This window comes from Pelodiscus sinensis, chromosome 2 (assembly GCF_052426305.1).
Source record: "Pelodiscus sinensis isolate ZL-2025 chromosome 2, ASM5242630v1, whole genome shotgun sequence".
NCBI lineage: Eukaryota > Metazoa > Chordata > Testudines > Trionychidae > Pelodiscus > Pelodiscus sinensis.
In genome coordinates, this window is record NC_143053.1 from 241,306,645 (window position 1) to 241,321,833 (window position 15,189).

At 44.0% G+C, this 15,189-nt stretch overlaps 1 protein-coding gene across 1 annotated transcript in view; it reads left to right on the forward strand.

The window, feature by feature from the left end:
- NCAPG2 (non-SMC condensin II complex subunit G2) overlaps positions 1-15,189 on the forward strand; it is a 111,374-nt gene that overhangs the window by 14,835 nt on the left and 81,350 nt on the right. Inside the window, exons 3-6 of the mRNA XM_075922741.2 lie at positions 1,531-1,713; positions 9,542-9,656; positions 11,813-11,973; positions 13,008-13,142. Coding sequence (XP_075778856.1) covers positions 1,531-1,713; positions 9,542-9,656; positions 11,813-11,973; positions 13,008-13,142 — 594 coding nt within the window. The remainder of the gene's footprint in view (positions 1-1,530; positions 1,714-9,541; positions 9,657-11,812; positions 11,974-13,007; positions 13,143-15,189) is intronic.

Below are 15,189 nucleotides of genomic sequence, written 5' to 3' on the forward strand. Positions count from 1 at the left end.
TTAGCTTGTGGTCCACTATGACCCCTAGATCCCTTTCTGCAGTATTCCTTCCTAGACAGTTGCTTTCCATTCTGTATGTGTGAAAATGATTTGTTCCTTCCTAAGTGGAGTACTTTGCATTTGTCCTTATTAAACTTCATCCTTTTTACCTCCGACCATTTCTCTAGTTTGTCCAGATCATTTTGAATTTTCACCCTATCCTCCAAAGCAGTTGCAACCCCTCCCAGCTTGGTATCATCTGCAAATGGAATGAACTTATTCTCTATGCCAATCGTTGATGAAGATATTGAACAGAATTGGTCCCAAAATAGACCCCTGCAGAACCCCACTTGTATTGCCCTTCCAGCATGATTCTAAACTATTTATATCTCCTCTCTGTGAATGGTTATCCAGCCAGTTATGCATTCACCTTATAGTAACCCCATGTAAGTTTTATTTGCCTAGTTTATTGACAAGAAGTGCATGACAAATTGTATCAAATGCCTTATTAAAATCTAGGTATACCACGTCCACCACTTTTCCCTTATCCACAAGACTTGTTATCCTAGTTTATTGACAAGAAGTGCATGCCAAACTGTATCAAATGCCTTATTAAAATCTAGGTATACCACGTCCATCGCTTTTCCCTTCTCCACAAGACTTGTTATCCTATCAGAGAAAGCTATCAGATTGGTTTGACATGATTTATTCTTTACAAATCCATGCTGGCTGTTGCCTATTACCTTATTTTCTTCCAGATATTTGCAGATTAATTCCTTAATAGCAGAAGGAATATTGTACTTGGTCTGGTGGCCACTGAGCCCTCTGCTAACTACAGTTCCAATCAGCTCTTCTAAAGAGGGGAGCTATGAGACTTTAGACCTCTCAAGGTCGTTAGCATTAGTGTCTCATTCTACAGAGCTTAAGAAATTAGTATGGCTAAGATTTCTATAGCTCTTAAACTGCTCTGCAGCTGGTGGAGTTTTGGTAGCAAGACTTAGATGTAGTGCAATATACAACAGGACATTCTTCCTCTCCTTCCTGCAGCTAAGTTCTTTGTGAGTGGGAGAGCCTATTTCTGTAGACCCTCACACATTTACTTTTATCTCTTCTGTTTATCTTGCATTTAACTTCACTGATTATTACAAACTTTCATCTAAACATAATCAGTGCAGGATTTTTCTTGATTATAACTCTGTAATATAAGAATAGTCATTCTCTCTAGCTGTTAGACATGAAGTACTTGAAAGGAATATTTGGAGCATTTATACTCAAAGGTGGTATTGTTTGAGGGTCATTGGGGAATGTGATTCATGAGTGATCCCACTTACTACTATACTCAAAGATTAAAAGATTGAGTTAATGTTGAATTTCAAGCAAACAATTTTCCCTTTATTACCAGGTATAATATTAAGGGTCCAAAGAAGTTATAACTGAGAGGCAAATGGAGTTTTGTTTAAAATATTTTATTGCAGTATGACTCTGAGTGTAAATCTTACACAGAATAAATTAGTTATTTTGTATCTTGTAATGTTTCTGAACACTTTACAGAAGGATCCATTTGATCTGAATGAATTGCTTCAGGAATTACCAAGAAAACAGAAGGAAGCATTATGGGAGAGGCTGACACAACTAACAACACAAATTTTGATAGAAAACCCAGTGGAGGGATGGCAGAGGATTGAAGATGAAAGTGATGATGATGATATGGAAGTAGAACAAAGTCCAAAAATGGTAAAATAAAATCTTCCATTATGCTGTTCAAGATGCTGCGTACTTTCACTTAGGATCTTCTACCAGCAAAGAGATACACTTAGAGATGACACAGAATTGGTGTAAATTGTGTATAACTTTAAAAAACAGCTCAAGATTTTTCAGAGTTAATGCTCTTTAATCTTTTCTTGCTCTCTATACAGACAATAGTTTTGAAAGTTTACTGGAGTGATGCTAACCTTATATTAATGGATCAAATGCTATTACAAAATCAGTCTTTTACAAATTCAGAGCTCTATTAGGGAGCCATGAAATTGACAAGAATGATAGCCAACGTAAATAACTCAGTGTATGCATGAACTAAGGATGTTAAAAAGAGGATAATCAGCTAATTGAGTATGCTATGGAATTTCCATCAACTACTCCATTAGTTGATGGAGGGGGTGCTTGCTGTGGCTCTGCAGTTTAACTGTAGTAGGAGCTGGGCTGCTGCCTGGTTCCTACTACATTTAAGCTGCAGAGCTGCAGTAGGGTTAGCTCCCCTGGGCGACGTGAACTGGGACTTAAGTAGTACCCCTCGTGCTGCCCCAGGAGCTAACCCCACTGCGGTTCTGCCTTTGAAATGTAGTAAGAGCTGCCTGGCGGCTCTTACTACATTTAAAAAGTAGAGGCGCAGTGTCTGGGAATGGGTGCAAGGTGGGACAGCTGATTCTTGGCTCACGGTCAATCCCTCGCTGCACCTCTGCCCACCCACAGAGACAGTGCTGAGGGGAACCAGCTTTTTTGCCAGTTCTTCCCTGCACTGGCTCCTGCTTTCCCCGCACCCGTTGCTGCCTCTGATAGAGGCAGCAGGTGGTAGTGACTAGTTGACTACTCAAGTAGTCATATCTCTAGCATAGACAATGCATCACCAAACTACAAAGATATAAGCCCTATGCCTCTAATGGAGATGGAGTTATAATGTTAGTGTAACAAATTAGTTCTTCTTCGAGTAGTTCCCTGTGGGTGCTCCACTGTAGGTGTCGGCTTGCCCCAGCGCCACAGATCGGAATTTTGCCTAGCAATAGCTGGTTGAGCTGCGCGTGCACACGTGGCGTCTTGTGCCATTCAGGCCCGTTGCTTCGCGCGTGTGGCCCGACCCCATCTCAGTTCCTCTGTTACTGCCCTAGGCTGCAGATGGAACTCCACTGTTCTCCCCAGAGATTTACCTAAGAATCTTTCGTTAGTTAGTTTAGCCATTAGTAACACTCATAACCTCGTTAGAGTTATTTAGATTAGTCTTAGTAGTGTAGTTATTGTTAAAAAAATACAACAGAAATGGAGCTGCTATGGCTTAGCTGCGAGCAACTCCGCCCTCCCCCCCAAAAAAAAATGGAAAAGAAAAAGGAGAGAAGAGAAAAGCAGAAAAGAAGAGAAAACTGGAAGGTGAACCTAACCTTCTCTCCCAAAATAGTGTGACCACAATGCAGGGTCTCCTGATTTTTAAAAACTGATACCTGTCATGAGGCTATGCCGGTCTCAGACGGCCATTCGTTCTAGATCTGCTGCCTCGGTGAGGCACACATTCCACAAAAATGCGCCCATTGCAGTAAGTTAACTGCCCAGGTCCAACAAGACATGGAGATGTGGCTACACATGCTCCTTTTTGATAAAGCACTTCAGCCTTCTGAGACACGCATCTCGGCTGCTTGCCCAGACCCTCCTAGGCCTGAGAAACAGAGGGCCAGCTCACCAGTGCCCAAGTCACTGTCAAAGAGGATTTCACCTTCCTAATCCCTGCCAGTATCTACTTCAGTCCGAGTTAGCTCAGGGGATAATCTGGGAACCTCAGGCACTGGGCACTCCTCTCTAAGTCCTTGGAACTGAAGGCATGCTGTCAAACCCTCAGTGCCGTTAGCTGCACTGATATCAGTGCTGCCGAAAACTCCGGTACTGACTATGTCAGTGATACTGGCAAGAACTCCCTCTACAGCATTGTCGGCACTGGAAAAGGCCCGCGCAAAAACAGATTGCATCTACAGATCTCCTAGCCCGGAACCAACTTTTTTGCCAGCACTGCTACCACCATCTTTGGTGCCTCATTCGCCAGCACCAATTCACAACACGTAACAAGGCCACAGTCCTCCACACCTTCATGTCTCCCTGGTGGCGTCACAATCACATGCCAGACCCTCTAGGCCAGTGGTCCCCAACCTTTCGGGGCTTCCAGGGGCAGAGCCGCTCACGCACTGGACGCCCAGGGACAGGGGCTACCCATGCGCCGTGCCCCCGGGGCAGGGGCCACCCATGCACTGTGTGCCCGGGGGCGGGGCTGGCCCAGATCATTCTTCAGGCACACATAAATGCCCCAGTGGGGGCCATGGTGCCCGTGGACACTGTGTTGGGGACCACCGCTCTAGGCAGCTTTCTCCATCTTCTCAGTCATCCAGGAGCTCAGTTAGATCACTGAGATCCCCAGTTCGCTCAATCCGCAGTGCATCTCATGAGCACATGAGTGTGTTTTCCTCCAGACACTCCTCGCCCACTAGATCATATTACGACAAGTACATGTACTCCAGGTCATACCATCATCCATCCCCCTGGAGACCTGAATGGGGCTATCCCACGAGATACTACCGTAATTGGTCACCATGTTTCAGGCGTTCAGTTAAATGTTACTACTCCTCTGTTCCTCCCCCACCACCACATAGACAGTCACAACCTTCCCCACAGTCTCACCTCTCAATTGCTTGGAGGTGGAGGGAGGTCAGATTATAGAGGAGGAGGAAACCCAGCATCCAGATATATCTCCCACAGACTAGTTATCAATGTCGCCAGATGAGGCGGTAATACCTGGCGATTCTTCTCTTGTGGACGATCTGAAGCAGTTCCAAGAACTTTTCAAGAGGGTAGCTACAAACCAACAAGTACAACTTTCAAAGGTTAGAGAGAAACAACACTGCCTCTTCAAAAATCTTCAGCCAATCAAAAAAACCCCCAAAGATAGCGCTTCCAATAGACGAGGTCATAATGGAAGCAGCAGACAAAATATGGCAGACACCTGCATCTGCGCCTCCTACAAGTAAAAGAGCAGATAAGAAATACTTTGTCCCTTCCAAAGGGCTGGACTTTCTATTTATACATCCCCAACCCAATTCACTGGTAGTGGATGCAGCACAGCAATGTTCAAAAATCTCACAATACAAAAATACACGACAGGATAAGGAATTTAAGCGCATGGACATACTCAGAAGAAAGGTTTACTCTTCCTCTACATTACTACTCAGTGTAGCCAATTGTGCTGCTCTACTCTCGAACCATGATTTTGACAATTACGCCAGGTTAGCAGAGGTAATAGAACACCTTCCCAACAATAAGAAGCTGAAACTGAAATTGATAGTGCAAGAGGGTTATAGAACTGCCCGAACATTTCTCCTGATATCGATGGACATGGCAGACACCTCGGCTAGGTCCACTGTAACATCAATAGTAATGTGTCGAGGCTTGTAGCTCCAATCCACTGGGGTGCCTAAGGAGCTTCAGGGGAAGGTCAAGGACCTCTCTTTTGATAAGGAAAAACTTCGCTGCCAGGATGGACAAAGTCCTTCATTCAAGTAAGGCAGACACCTGCATCCACTACGCTCCGAACACTTGGAACGTATACCCCACCAGTTAGATGTTTTAGATACTGTCAGTGGTCTGAGTTTTGGTGTAGCAAGGAAAAAAAATTAACTTAAGCAATGACAGGTTCACAAGGATGTTGACTGTGACCCCCCCCATTGGTTAGATGCAGATCAATCCTCATTATTATTTGTTCCATCGCCACAGGGACTTCCCTTATACTGGGAACCAACAGAGACCCTTAGACCAGAGCCGATCCAGAGCTCAACCTCTAAAGAGAAGGCAACAGTACAACTGCCCACCTGCAGCAAGTTTGAGACATTGGTCGGGGGCCTGCCCGACCTCTCCTGCCATCAGAATCGCTCAGTTATTTTCCATCATCGCTTATGCCCATTTTGCAGTCTCTGGACTGCCATCACAACAGATTGATGGTTTTAGAAATAATCACCTCCGGTTCCTCCATCCCATTCACCTCGATTCTTCCATCCTCCCCACCCATCCTGTCCCACTTCAGGGACTGCTCTCATGAAGACCTTCTGAGACAGGAAGTCCACCAGCTCCTAGACAATTACTCCAATTACTTCCTGATGGAGAAGTGCACTAGAGGCTGGTGACCCATCCTAGATCTGCAAAGATTCAACAAATACCTCAGAAAACAGCGATTCAAAATGGTCACTCTAGCGTCCATTATTGCAACTCTGGACAGGGAAGATTTATTTGTAGCCCTCAACCTGCAAGATGCATATTTTCATATTACAATCCATCCATCCACAGATGATTCCTCCAGTTCACCATAGGATCCGACCACTTTCAATATCATGTTCTGCCATTTGGCCTGTCATCGGCCCCATGAGTTTTTTCCAAGACACTAGCTGTAGTAGCCACGGCCCTTCATCGTTAAGGTGTGATTATCTTCCCATACCTCAACGATACCTCATAAAGGGAGCATTGAAGGAAGAAACTGTTCATATGATATCTGTGATGCGAGATCTATTCCAATCTCTGGGTCTCATAATCAACAACCAAAAATCCACCTTCCACCCTACTCGGTGGTTGGAATTCATAGCTGCCCATCTCGATTCTACCCAAGCACTCGCTTACCTCCCGAGGCAGAGATTCCATACAATACAAAACCTGATTACCATAATCACCAAAAGTCTGTCTGACAGTCCTCACATGCCTGCAACTCATGGGTCACATGGCGGCCACGACATACGTAGTTCAGAATGCTTGCCTGCACCTAAGATGCCTGCAACGTTGGCTGGCCTCGGTTTACACTCCAGCAAAACATCGAACCCGAAAACGTGTTTCCCTCCCCCCCCCCGCCCCGCCAAGGTCATAGCTTCCTTCAAATGGTGGTCCTATCCAACTAACCTATTGGCAGGTGTGCCCTTCCAATGCAGTCATCCATTGGTGCAAATCATAATCGATGCTTCCCTAATAGGATGTGGAGCACATTTCCAAGACCTTGCTATTCAGGGTCAGTGGTCTGACCAAGAGAAATGGCTACACATAAATATTCTGGAGCTCTGAGCAGTCTCCAATGTCTGCAAACACTTCCATTCGTATGTTATCAATCGCACCGTCATAATCCTGACAGACAATATGGCAACTGTGTATTATATAAATCGCCAGGGTGGAGCACGATCCTGCTCACTATGCACAGAGGCGGTCCAAACTATGGAAACAGTGCATAGCCAAGAGTATCATGTTGACTGTAACGTACTTAATACATAACACAGATGCAGACAACCTGAGCAGATACTTCCATACAGATCATGAATGGGAGATCAGTCTTCAAGTTATCTGATGTGTTTTTCGGATGTGGCGTTTTCCCCAAGTCGACCTCTTCGCCTCCCATAAGAACACAATATGTCCAGGCTATTACTCCAGGGCAGGCCTGGGACAGGGTTCACTAGGCAACATCTTTGTAATCTCTTGGAAATTACATCTCCTATATGCATTCCCTCACACTGCACTTATCCCAAAAACCCTGGAGAAAATCAGGCTGAAGTAATTTTAATAGCCCCTGCCTGGTCCAGCCAGATGTGGTTCCTTATCTCTTTCAAATGACTCTTCAACCCGCCTTCCTGTTACCATATCGTACCGATCTCCTAACCCAACAGAGGGGCACCCCACTGCACCCCAATCCTCGGAGCCTCCATTGACTGCATGACTCCTTTCTGGTTTCAAGATGCTGAGACACTCTGCTCTGACCGAGTGAATGAGGTCCTCTTTCACAGCAGACATGCTACTATCTGCACCACCTGTCTCTGTAAATGGATGAGATTCTCCAAATGGTGCAAATGAGCCGGCCTAGATCCACAGACTATTCCACTTCATAAGATACTGGACTACATAATGGATTTGAAACACGGAAATCTTCTGTCTCATCAATCCGAGTCCATTGATTGGCAATCAGTGCTTTTCTCTTACCTGTACAGGGGCACTTCGTCTTTGCTCATCCAGTCACTAGATGGCTTTTTAAAGGTCTTCAGAACATTTCCCCTCCACGAAGACCTCCACCCACCCCCCTCATGGAGCGTAGAACTGGTGTTCAACACTTTGAGACCACCATTTGGGCCTCTAGCTACATGTCCTCTACACATTATGTCAATAAAGGTGATCTGTCTTCTTACAATAATATCCACACATAGAGTCAGTGATCTTGCAGCTCTAACTGCGACCCCACCGTATATGTTTTTACTAAAGACACAGTTACCTTACAAACTCACCCTTCCTTCTTGCCTAAACTGTCATTGGACTTCTCTGTTAATGAACCAATCATTCTCCACACGTACTATCCCAAACCACAGTCACCCACACAGGAGGCAATACTTCATATTCTCGATGTTTGCAGAGCACTAGTGTACTACATTCAGCTGAGAGTCTTTTGCACCTCCCAACAATTTTGTCTCAGTGCTGAGCCAATGCAAGGGCAGACCACTCTCCTCGTAACGAATATCCAACATCATTGTATAGGGTATTACACGATGCTACAAACGACGACGGAAATCTCTCTCAATTCTGCCCAGAGCTCACTCTTCAAGAGCAGTTTCTACCACCACAGCATTTCTCTGCAGTGTATCCTTACGGAACATTTGCAGGGCTGCTGCCTTTATGAAGCACTATGTTGTTCCTAAAAACCTCTCAAGCAATGCTACAGTAGCTACAGCAGTCCTATCCACCGCTTCCAATAGGTGACTCTGAAGCCCGCCATCCAGTCTACATCTGACAACTGCTACAAAGTGACCTACAGTGGAGCACCCATGGGGACAGTACTCAAAGAAGAAAAGGAAGTTATTCACCGTGTGCAGTAACGATGGTTCTTCAAGATGTGTGTCCCCATGGATGCTCCATTACCCACCCTCCACCCCTCCATCTTCAGCCTGTTCCTCCACATTGCTCTTATTAGGTTCTTGGGCTCCCATGGAGGAACTGAGGGGTCAGGCTGCGTGCTATGGGCACCAATGGCATGAGACGCCATGTGCACGTGCGCAGCCCGACCAGCTACTGCTGAGCAAAACTCCGAACTGCGGCAGTGGGGCGAGACGAAATCTACAGTGGAGCACGTACGGGGGGGGACACATTTTGAAGAACTGTCGTTACTGCACAGGGTGAGTAACTTCCTTTTACATATCAGTGGAAGCAAGGCTGTGATGTAGAGGCTGACATAATGAGGTTGACATAAGGGAATCTTATACAGTGGTCCGCAAATTATAAAAATTAGAGAACTGTTGCACTAACCAAATAAATGCTTTATCTTATATAGCATATTGCATATGAGGAGTTAAAACAATTTGTGGAGTAAATCATTTATAATTTAAAAAAACCCCTGTAAAGTAGGTACAATTTCTTCTCTCTCAAATGGCAACATGATGTAAAATACATATTGCAAACCAGGATTGTGTATTAAATCTAAACAAAAGTTCTGTATTAGTAAATACATTAGGAATTAAATAATAAAAATCCAAAAACTTTTGTTTGAAATTGAATTTTGTAAAAACTTTTGTTTTTTCAGATATAAATTTTGTGCCACAATTCACGTGATAGTTTCCATTTAATATTGAACAAAACAATTGGTCGTCTTTCCAGACATTTAAGTTTGAGCAATACATATTCACTTTTCATGGCTAATGCTTATTTTCTGAGGCTGTTTCTTTCAGATTTATAACATTTTGAAGCCTCTTGAGTTTTATAAAGAAAATAATTTCATTTTGCTTAAGATGACTTGCTATTTAACTTTCAGAAACAAATAATAGCTGTGATCCAAGGGGTAACAACTGTCGCTACTGCTTCGATATCTGTAGTAGATGAAAATATAAACTACAAAGCACTTCTAGAATGTGCTCTAATATTAAATGGTGAGTATTTTTCGTAATATGTTATGTTATACAGTAAACTGATATTGGTATGCTGATAATGGTTGAGTCATTTTGGTTTTGCTGTAGCTTGAATAAAGGGGTAAACTTTGGTGATGCTGATATTTTAGTCTGTAAACTTTATTTACTGAGACAGCTTATTGTTAAAGATGGGAGGAAGTAGGCTACATATCCTAATTGGGATTCCTTATTTCCTCCAAAAAGTAAGATTACAGTCCATCTAATAAAAATCCTGCTGTATTGTGTATGTAGCACTTTAAAGACTAACAAGATGGTTTATTAGATGTGGATGAGCTTTCGTGGGCCAGACCCACTTCCTCAGATCAAATAGTGGAAGAAATAGTGATCTGAGGAAGTGGGTCTGGCCCACGATAGCTCATCATCTAATAAACCATCTTGTTAGTCTTTAAAGTGCTACATAGTCCTGTATTTTGCTTCTGCTACACCAGACTAACACGGCTACATTTCTATTACTTTCTGAATGGTATCCTTCCTGCCTTATCCATCCACTGACTTTGATCTTAATCTACTCAGGTTTGACACCCTTTCTCCTGATACTTTATGCATTGAGGTAGGGGGGTGGGCCACAGAACATCTTTCTTCCTTCCCACTTCCCTTCTCCTATTTATTTCGAGTTTCCTTATCCTCTAATCATAACTCTGGTCATCTGAAGAAGTGGGCTGTGCCCATGAAAGCTCATGATACCATCTACATGTTAGTCTATAAAGTGCTACCAGACCATTTACTTGCTGGTTTTTTTCTTAGTATCTTAGTGACTCCTGTTTTCTCTCCATGGACACAGTAAGGCTAAAGTTGAATTTAAGCTATTCAACTTCAGCTATGTCAATTGTGTAGCTTAAGTCAAAATAGCTTAACTTGGCTTTAGGTGCTGTCTACAAATCAGAAAGTTGAAGGAAGAACACTCTTCCTTCGACTTCCCTTACTTCTCGTGAAATGAGGGTTACAGGAGTTGGAGTACGAAGTCCTCTGGCTCGACGTGATTCCAAAATAAAGGCTTGTAGTGTAGACACACACTACTTTGTTATTTTGAAATGATGCCAGTTATTCTGAAATAACACTGCTGTGTAGATGTAGCTCTAAATATACACTGTTCGGGGGATAGAACTGAGGAGAAATACATTCATACTAAATGCTTGACTTTAGTATGAAGGAGATGATGATTGACTGAAGTTGTTAACCTGTCATACTGTTGATTATTGTACCATCATAGTTTTACTCTATTAGAATTAAGAAAATGCTAACTAAAAATCAGTAACATAATATGGCAAAAATAGCTTTCTGCAAAGTGGAACTTACTAGGATTATTCAATTTTTCCTTGAAGAATTCCTCTTAGAAACCTGAGCACCAAAGTGAAATTAATAAGAATTAGTTTATACTCTGGTCATTTATGAAGCGGACCGCCCTTGAAGCAAGGATGTCATAATCTGACATTGCCTCTCTTAATCTCTTAGTTGCTGTCACCAACTTCAGAATTCAAAAAAAGAAAAGTAATCCCTCCTTCACATAAATATAACCTATTGCTTCAGTGACTGTTTGGTCAAGAGTCAAGCCAGCATGTGGAAATAAATTTATCACCAACTTATTTACATGTTCATCTGTTGACGATTTGTGGATTCCTAGTGCATTTGTGTAAGCTAGTGTAGCACTAAGTATCTCAGAACAGTATTTTTTTTAAAGTGTAGAACATCTAGTATTCTAGCTATGTGCTAGAAAGAGAAATGGGGTGGAGGTTATAATTAGAGATGGCCAAAACTAAGCTGTGTATCTTTACCCCCAAGATTCTGTACAAACATTAGCCAATTAACTACCCCATGTGAAGTAAGTATGTACCTTTTATCTTTCTCACTATTAAAATGGGTGATTCTTACAAAATTAAATTGTTGCTGAGCCAGTATACTCTGACCAATAATTTGGAGATTAATAGAAAATCATTTATGTAAACCTAAACAACTTATTTTTCAATTTGTGATTGGTATTGTGGGGCACCAATGTAGGAAAATCAGTACTTTGAGGTAGGAATCATGAGACAAATTCAATAGGCTGAATGCTAATAGCCTGTTGTGCCACAAGAGTTTGATTAGACTTATCGTAAATAATTGTTTTGCATTTGTTGTAGGTATTCTCTATGCATTATCTGAATCTGAAAAAGCCCTACAAAGTGCCATCCAGCACTTATGTGCAATGTGGTGGGAGAAAGGACTGGAAGGAAAAGAACAGCTGGGGAAAACAGCTTTTATTATGATGCTAAGAAAAAGTCTGAAGAGCAAAACTGTTACGGTATATTGAAGCTATGTGGATAACTTCATAATTATTACCGAATATTCAAAATTTGTACATCTCTAAACTATCCTTCATGTATACAACCTATGTTCAGGGCTTATTAGGTATAAGTTGTCTGTAATGGGCACCTGTCATGCAATTTGTGTTTTTAAATTGTTATAGTCTGATGTAAGTTAAGTTCAGTCCTTTTGAAAATGAAATCTTGTGATTGTTACTATTTTCCTGAAACCTTCTTACTCTTGCCTGCTCTCTCCAAAAAGTTAATGGTCAGTATTTATAGAGTGCCTAATGATTTCAGGGGACTCAATTTGGGGCTGTCATTCCAGAACAACCTTTTATGGGGGCTTTTCAGAATATATGTGCTCAGCACTTTCCAGAAATTATCCTTTTTTAATTCAGTCTCATGCTACATTCGTTTTTATTATGTGGTATCATGGGTGCTGGCCTTTGAGGGGTCAGGAAATCGGGCACTGCTAAGGAGTAGTGATGTAAAATCCTGTAGTCTCTCTTCTGCTAACTATGGATATCTCCCAAGCCTTCTAGTCCAGAGTACTTTGTAATCTTTCCTCTGGCAGTTTCTGTGTTCTGAAGCAGTTCCTCTCCCCAGGCAGCAAGATGGGGAGGTGGGAGCCAGTGATACTCTCTCCCCCGCCCCCCGCCTCTGATACAGAGACAGCGGGGGCTGGGGGGTAGAGGAATAGGAGCTGGTGCACGCAGAAGCTAGCTTTAAAGCCGGCTTCCTGCAATCGGCTTCCTCCTCCCCCGTCCCCTAACATGTAAATGTGTATCCACTGCAAGTCTTTCTCCCTCCCACCCCCCATGGTTGTGTGGTGTTTTAATCAATTCAAATCTCCCCTATATATTAGAGAAATTAATGTTTATGCAGCCTAAAAAAGTACCACTACCTCTGTGACAGGACTTTGTTCAGGTCCTGAAATTGAAATATGGTTGGGAGGAGAGCTCTTGGACAGCAGTCTAAAAGTTTAATTGTTTTTACTTTAACTACAGCATAGCTGTGTTTCTCTTTTTAGGGTGCAGATATAGTTCGCCTATGGCATTTACATCAGACGTTACTGTTCTTTGATTATGATCTGGAGGAGAGTAATGAAGTAAAAGATTTGTTGCTTCAGTGCTTTATGAGTGTTAACCATATAAAAAAAGAAGAGGTAAACAGATTTTTCCCTTTATGCTTTTCCATATGTTTTAAAATATTTTAAATGTTAACTCTGAAAGAAGTTAATATCTTTTCGTGATATAGTATTTTTGGAAATATAGATTGAACCTCTCTAGTCCAAAACCCTCCAGATTTGACTGGTGCTGAACCAGAGAATTTGCTTAATTGCTGAGTCAGGAATTGGCAACCTATGGGTCCTGAGCCAAATATGGTGCAATAGGGATCCAAATATTGCTCTTTTGCAGCTTGAGCTCAGTCCCACCCCCTGCTTCCCCCACAGCAGGGAGTTTGCTCTGATGCTTCAGCTTCATGGCCCTCCGCAAGACTGGAGCACTAGCGCTGGCTTTCTGGGTGGGGGGAGAAAGCCCCGAGTTTCCCTGCTGGATCTAGCTTGCGGAGAGGAGGCAGAGTTGGAGGGGGTGGAGCCAGAAGTGGCTCTGTGTGCTGCCGCTTCCCTTCACCTTCCCCAGTTGTGGGAACCAGCAGTGCACTGATGCTTTCCCCTGTGCTCATATTGGCCAGAATCCAGCCAATGAGAGCAGCAGGAGGCTGTGTTTGGGACACGGTTCTGGGAGTGACGCGGGGTGCGAAAGCCCCCTCATGTCCAGACCCTGCCCCCCCCCCCCCCCCCCCGCCTGCTCCTGCACTTTCCCCCTTCACCCTCAACCTGCTCCTTCCCCCTCCTCCCTGGCCACACACCTACTCCCTCAGCCTGCTCCTGCCCCTTCCCCCCCAACCCGACACCCTACCCCCAGCCTGCTCCTCCACCCTCCCTTACTCCTGCACTCCCTGGCCAGACACTTACTCCTACCCTTCTGTACCCTCCCTCCTTGCCAGAGACCCAACCCCCAGCCTGCTCCTGCACCTTCCCCCTCCCATCATGACACCCTATTCCCAGCTTGCTCCTACACCCCACCTCCCACCCAGATCCTGCATCACCATCCCTATCCCATTCACTGGCAAGCCTGTTCTGCATGCTGAACCCCTCAGTTTTTGCTCCACCCCACAGCCTAGTGTGGCTCACAAAATCCACTAATTCTGGAACCCCAGAAAAGTTAATCTGGCCTGAAGCCTTGAACCTCAGTTTTCTCTGTCCCTCCCCTAAATTTCAATTGGTTGGTTTGTTTTTTTGCTTTGTTTTTTGGTTTTTTTGCTTTTCACAGAAGCATCTCACTTTTTCTGGGTCCAAAATGCCATTGATCAAAGAATGGCCTTTAAGCTTCTGAGAGATCCACCAGGACATGGGAAGATTCAGAGTTCTCCTCCACCTGGATACCCAGGTTCCAGACTGGCCTCTTGAGGAGCTCCTGGTGTGTCGGATAGTAATCCTCAGAAAACACTATAATTGTCCCCGACACCCTCTCATCAAGAGAGGTGGAAGAGGACACCTATATTAGTAAGGGGCCTTGTTTCTCACCCTCTGCATCAGCTGGGTCCGGTGAGGCCAGGTCTTACAATTCAGTACTCAGCTCAGAACAGAGACCTGCTCCAAGGGAAATGGTGCAGGATCTCTTGACTCCAATGCAGTGGAGTAGCACCTTGTGAACTGTGGAGCCTAGACTCCCTGAAAAGGCCAGGGATTCCAGAATGGCTAGTGCAGTGGTATCTGCCATTGGGTCAGTGACCAGGCTGTCAGCTGAATACCATGACTCATTTCAGTCTTTGGGTATCATCAATTGGTGTTCCTTCTCATTTATCAGAGCAGAGCAGTGCCGATCAGTGCCAGAGAAAAGTGACGGGAGGGAGGAAGCTAGTGCTGCAACATGACCGGCTTGCTCTTTTGGCACCTAATGTCTTAATACTGAGGCCATCCTTGTCTATGGTATGCTGTGTGCTTGAGGCACGGGATGGCAATACCAGAAGCGACAGGAACAACTTCACTGTGTCAAATACCTTGAGCCTGCCCAGCACTGCTTTCTCTAAGGTGTTCCCTGGGAACCAGACCTGTATCCTCCCTGGCCAGGACCAAACTCCTCTCTCTCTGCTGAGCAGTTCCTATATACAGGGCTGCCCCAGCAAGCTGCCTTCACATTGGCTCT